This window comes from Balearica regulorum, chromosome 4 (assembly GCF_011004875.1).
Source record: "Balearica regulorum gibbericeps isolate bBalReg1 chromosome 4, bBalReg1.pri, whole genome shotgun sequence".
Lineage (NCBI taxonomy): Eukaryota > Metazoa > Chordata > Aves > Gruiformes > Gruidae > Balearica > Balearica regulorum.
Window position 1 is genome coordinate 54,272,535 of NC_046187.1, and position 6,020 is coordinate 54,278,554.

The 6,020-nt window shown below is 37.9% G+C and overlaps 1 protein-coding gene across 1 annotated transcript in view; it reads left to right on the top strand.

Moving 5' to 3' along the window:
* The window catches only part of GABRA2 (gamma-aminobutyric acid type A receptor subunit alpha2), a 62,473-nt gene extending 56,829 nt beyond the window's left edge, over nucleotides 1-5,644 (top strand). Inside the window, exon 10 of the mRNA XM_075752224.1 lies at nucleotides 3,788-5,644. Coding sequence (XP_075608339.1) covers nucleotides 3,788-4,096 — 309 coding nt within the window. The 3' untranslated portion in view covers nucleotides 4,097-5,644. The remainder of the gene's footprint in view (nucleotides 1-3,787) is intronic.
* The last annotated feature ends 376 nt before the right edge of the window (nucleotides 5,645-6,020 follow it).

The window sequence follows — 6,020 nt, forward strand, 5'->3', positions numbered from 1 at the left end:
ATGCATAAAGAAGCAAAATGTTCAGTTAATGGTAAAGGAGAATTAGAGGAATTGAGTACGTTGTTTATAATTCCCTGTGGCTTCTGGAAGGGCATGAACTATCCATACCTTCAGGATCTGTTCCCTCATCCTAGAAGTAGATAACAAATCACTACAAGTTTTTCAGCACGTCACGAGTGAAGCTTTTCAGACTGGCACATCATTGCCTTGGCATTCTAATAACGTAGGGAGCCCTTATAAACTCTCCCATCATCCTTTGGCTGTTGCTTTAAATTAACAAAGTTGTCTCATGATCTTAGGAGTGGGACCTGTTTAACAGCTAGGTACTATTCCTTCCCTAGGAATGACAAAATTAGTCATTCCATTTTAAGATTTATATACTATTCATATACCCAGTTCTCTATTTTCTTCAAACTGACTTAACAAAAAGCTAAACTTTTAACATATTCATAGTTTCTCATGCAAAAATATGGTTCATCTTTATTGTGCAGATCTCATTAATGGTATTGCAGATACATTTTAAAAACATACTAAGTGTGTCTGAAAGGAAGGAACTATAGATCAATTAGAGTGTTCCTATAGTAATTTCATTTGATAATTTACTCTTATTTTTGCTGAGTGCATCTGTGCACCTAAAGCCAAGCTTACTCTTCACCAAATAAATGAAATATGTTTCCTCAGTGATAGTCATCTGTGTCCACATTATATGGAAATTCCCATCTGAGTGCTGTCAACATAGAATTTGTCTCACAGGAAAGCAGGTGGAGGGACAAGCTATGTATTTGATCAGCCCCTTTTCACACTCCAGTCAATAAGGAACAATGCTGAATTCCCACCCCATCCCAGATTCTCTTTTTATGTGACACCATCTCCTGAGACAAGGTATTTGGGGCACAACATCTAACCATGAAGATCTTATCAAGATTTGTAGGTGGCCCTGATAAATATCAAATTGGAGCTAATTTAAAACCAAAATTGGAAATTGGGTAGATGCCTCCCAGTGGAAGTAAAAAACTGGAATGCACCTGTATGAGAAATGTCACAAGAATTCCCTCACTTGTGCCACTTCCATTAGATTAAAAATTAAACAAAACCAATATAACAGCTGATGATTTCTTGTATGAGCCAGAAGTTAACTATTTCTTCATCTGTTATATTAATATTAATTATTTGTTAACATTTATTTGCCTGCTTCTAGATTATGTATGGAGAGCCTTCCTTCCTAGAAACTGAAATCCTTCCATTCTTTCCTGTAGGTTATTAGAAGTTCCTTAGTTTGGGACTGCTGCAAAACAGTGAATCAGTTTATAGCATTACAGTCTTATTGCAGAGCTAGCTGTGTACCTATATATATATATGTCTAAAAACTCAGGCCTATAGTCATTACCTATACATCCCTGTATGTATCTATACACATAGTGTCTCCATTGGACAGCCATTGGCTGAACTTTAGCTGTTTAAAAGCATACACAATCCTGTAAAAACACAGAATTGCTGACGTTGGAATCTCTCTGGAGACTGTGGAATTTAACTCCCTTACTCAAAGCATGGTCAGCTAGGGATGGTTGCTCAGGGTCATCCCCAGAAAGTTTTTTAATATCTCCAAGAATGGAGACTCTACAACCTCTCAGGGCAACGTGTACCAGTCCTGAGTCACGCTCACAGTAAACCAGGTGTTTTTGTATAAGTGGAATGTTCTGTATTTCAATTTGTACCCGTTGCCTCTTGTCCTTCCACTCGATGCCACTGAGAAGAATCTGGTCTGGTCTTCTTTACTCTCTGCTACCAGATATTTATATACATTGATAAGACTCTCCCCTGAGCCTTCTCTTCTCAAGGCTGAACAGTCCCAGCTCTCAGCCTTTCATATTTCAGATGCTTCAGACCTTAAATCATCTTTGTGGTCCTTTGCTGGACTCGCTCCATTATGTCCATGTCTCTCTTGAACTGGGGAGCCCAGAACTGGATCCAGCACACCAGATGTGTCTCACCAGGATTGAGTTGAGGGAAACAATCATCTCCCTTGGCCTGCTGGCAACGTTCTTTCTAATGCAGCCCAGGAGGCTGCTGGCCCTCGTTGCTGTGAGGGCACATTGCTGGCTTCTGTTCAACTTGGTGTCCACCAGGACCCCCTGGGCTTTTTTCTGCAAAGCTGCTTTCCAGCCCATTAGCCCCAACCTGTACTGGTGCATGGGGTTATTCCTCCCCAGGTGCAGGACTTAAATTTCCCTTTGCTGAACTTCATTAAATTCTTTTAATTCCATCCGACTTTTCTTATCTTCTGTTATTTTTTAAGTTCTAATCCCCATTTTCATAGAATCATAGAATCATAGAATGGTTTGGGTTGGAAGGGACCTCAAAGATCATCTAGTTCCAACCCCCCTGCTGCGGGCAGGGACACCCTCCACTAGACCACGTTGCCCAAAGCTTCATCCAACCTGGTCCTAAACACTTCCAGGGATGAGGCATCCATAGCTTCTCTGGGCAACCTGTTCCAGCGCCTCACCACTCTTAACAGTAAAGAATTTCCTTCTAACATCTAATCTAAATCGACCCTCCTTCAGCTTAAACACATTACCCCTTGTCCTGTCACTACACTCCCTGATAAACAGTCCCTCACCATCTTTCCTGTAGGCCCCTTCAGGTACTGGAAGGCCACAACTAGATCTCCCTGGAGCCTTCTCTTCTCCAGGCTGAACAATCCCAACTCTCTCAGCCTGTCCTCATAGGAGAGGTGCTCCAGCCCTCCGATCAGCTTCGTGGCCCTCCTCTGGACTTGCTCCAACAGCTCCATGTCTCTCCTGTACTGGGGCCCCCAGAGCTGGACGCAGTACTCCAGGTGGGGTCTCACAAGAGCGGAGTAGAGGGACAGGATCACCTCCCTCGACCTGCTGGTCACACCTCTTTTGATGCAGCCCAGGACATGGTTGGCTTTCTGGGCTGCAAGCGCACATTGCTGGCTCATGTTGAGCTTTTCATCAAGTCCTTCTCCTCAGGGCTGCTTTCAATCCATTCCTCGCCCAGCCTGTAGTTGTGCTTGGGATTTTCATCACTATTATGTATTTATTAAACAATAATTTCTGAAAAACAGAAATAGTGCTTGGGCTAGTTCTCAGCTCACTCCTGCAACTACCAAGCTAGAGTCCTTCTTTCTTTTAATTGCAATCTCTTTCTGACTTCTGTGTGTGTGTGTGTCTATGTATATATACATGTACACACACACATATTTCTCCAGAATCTTTTAAAAATGTGAACCATTGCTGAAATTCCTTTATTTATTGATGGTATGTTATGAGATGTTCAAATAACAGTGATGCTAGATTTATGTGGGAAAGATGGCCTTATTTTAATTTTATTACAATGCCAGGTAATCTTTTTCTTCCAGTCCACCCATTCACTCCTTCTAGTTCTCTTAACAGAGAACATTTTAAAGATCTTGCAATTCTGTTGTGAAAGGCCAAGTACAAAGCAGCTAGAGAAAGACCAACTCTTTTCCAGTTACCCTTACAATCGCAGTAACAGACCCTTCCTCATATAACTCCAGTGGGGCATTTGATGGTGCAAGAGTCTGTGTTTTTAGAGCATTCTTATGTTACCTGTACCTTCTTTTTGGATAGACTGGAAGTGTCTGTCTTTATATTTGAATTTATCAGTATGGTATTCCTGGTATTTATTTTAACATACTCACACATAATCATTTGTTTCTTTTACATTTGAAATGTTGTTTTATTAAGTCTTTTCTGGCAAATACACATAAAATATTTAACTTCATGCTGTCTTCCAATAGAAAAAAGAAAAAGCGTCTGTCATTAAGAAAAACAATGCCTATGCAGTGGCTGTTGCCAACTATGCTCCAAATATTACCAAGGACTCAGTGCTACCAACCATCTCCAAGAGTGCTACAACTGCAGAACCCAACAAGGCAAAACCAGAAGCGAAGCCACAGGAAGCAAAGAAGACATTCAACAGCGTTAGCAAAATTGACAGAATGTCTAGAATAGTGTTTCCAGTCTTATTTGGTACTTTTAATTTAGTGTATTGGGCTACATATTTAAACAGGGAGCCTGTCTTACTTGGCTTTGCACCATCAACCTAAAAGCTGAATCGCACTGAGGACTTAAAGCATCATTCTAATCAGATAGGTTGTTCGCTATGTACAGTACGACTAATAACTGCTAATCTGTGAACCATTATGTACAGAGTGTATATACGTGTTTTACCTGTGTATCTCCAAAGGAGGGACACAGTGTTAATTCATGGGTCTGTAAACAGATAGCACCCATGGCAAATATAGCCAGCTCTTTAAAAGTTATACCCAGGGGAGTTCTGTTAAACTTAGGATTCAAATATACAGAATTATATTCTCTCCGTACAATGAAATGAAGATATGATCCTACATAATTATTTAGGAACAGTATTTTTTTAATTTAAAGTTAAAATATTTTTCTATAAAATAACTAATTCTACTTTAATGAAAGAAACTGTCATTTAAAAAAGTGATTTTTTTAAAAAGGTGTAATTGTTTCATACAATAGCAGTACCCATGTACATAACAGAGTACGGAGGTCGTACAGTTCTATTGTTCACAAATATTCTGGATACTAGTTAGGCTAAAGAGGTAGTAAAGACTACTATATGGCAAAAGCCACAAGTTTCTTACTTCTGTCCTGTTTGAAGTTGTTAATAAACTCTTCTAATTGATTTCAGGGAAAAGCAAGTATTAATCAAATTTCCAATATCAGTCAACTTTCTCTAGTGAGACTCTTCCTCTTTTCACTGTTTTAATTATTCAGTGTTGCTAAGCCAGGTTGTCTGGTTCAGCAAAGTTGCATTTTTTTGCTTTTTAATTTTGTTCTTAACTGGATTATCATCAGTGCATAAAGGCACTCAAAAATTTTTCCGAGTGAAGTATATCAGTAATATAATACACTCTTTTTCCTTGCTTAATGTTATCCTAAAACCTGCCATTAAAATATTTACCTGTATTATGTCCCAGTAAGCATTGTTTTCAAGGGAAACAAGGACCATGATTTAAGTTCAGGAAATTGTCCATATAAGAAAATTTACTGCTGCTTTTGTAAATTGCAACTTTACATTTCGCTGACATAACTTTACAACAACTTTGTATACTAGAAATGGTTTTGCTAAGATCTGAATGTTATTTTTTTAATAAAAGGTCATACATCATCAGTAGGTATCAACTGTATTTCATATACACAAATACAACAAAATTGGAGCTGCCAGTTGCAATTTTATATGAACATTTAATACTGATCAGTAAAACTGTTTTTCATCTGAGCCTTTGCAAAGATTCTTTATGCCCCTAAAGGCCTGGTAAATCATGACATAAGTAATAATTGTGTACTGTATTTAGATTTTAGTATACTTGGCCAATCAAAAATACTTTGATTCACACATACATTAGCAGTTATTAGTTGACCTTTAAAAAAAAGATACACCTTTATGATGATGTCTTCTAGTAGAGACATATGTAGTCGTATAGTGTCATTTATTGCAGTTTTGTACAGTATTTGAGTATAGTGCATAAAATAGATATGTTCAGAGTTTAAAAAAGTTGTACAAATATTTCTAAAATCAAATAAAAAAGTATCTTAAGATATGGAAATGTGCTAAAAACAACAAAGAGAAACACTGCTTTCATTTGCTGATTTATTTTCTTGCTTTTTCTTTGCTTTTAATGTGATTCTGTTTTGTACTTTGTGTGACAGTATAGATGCCAAGGTCACAAATGCATATTATGAATAGAATTAATAGGTAAGACAGAGTTGACATCCGTAAAATAAAGACATTTCGTAAGTTATAAATGACAGGGAGAAGCATGGACAAGGTGTGCATCCCTTGAAGTCCCTCTAACTAAACCGTCAGATTAAACCTTTCTCATCAACAGTAGTTAAAAAATGAGCACTTTACTCAGAACATTAAAATAAAAATATCCTTATTTTCATATATATTTATATATAAATGTAGATTTTCCATGTAACATGGAGATGTGTGCAATA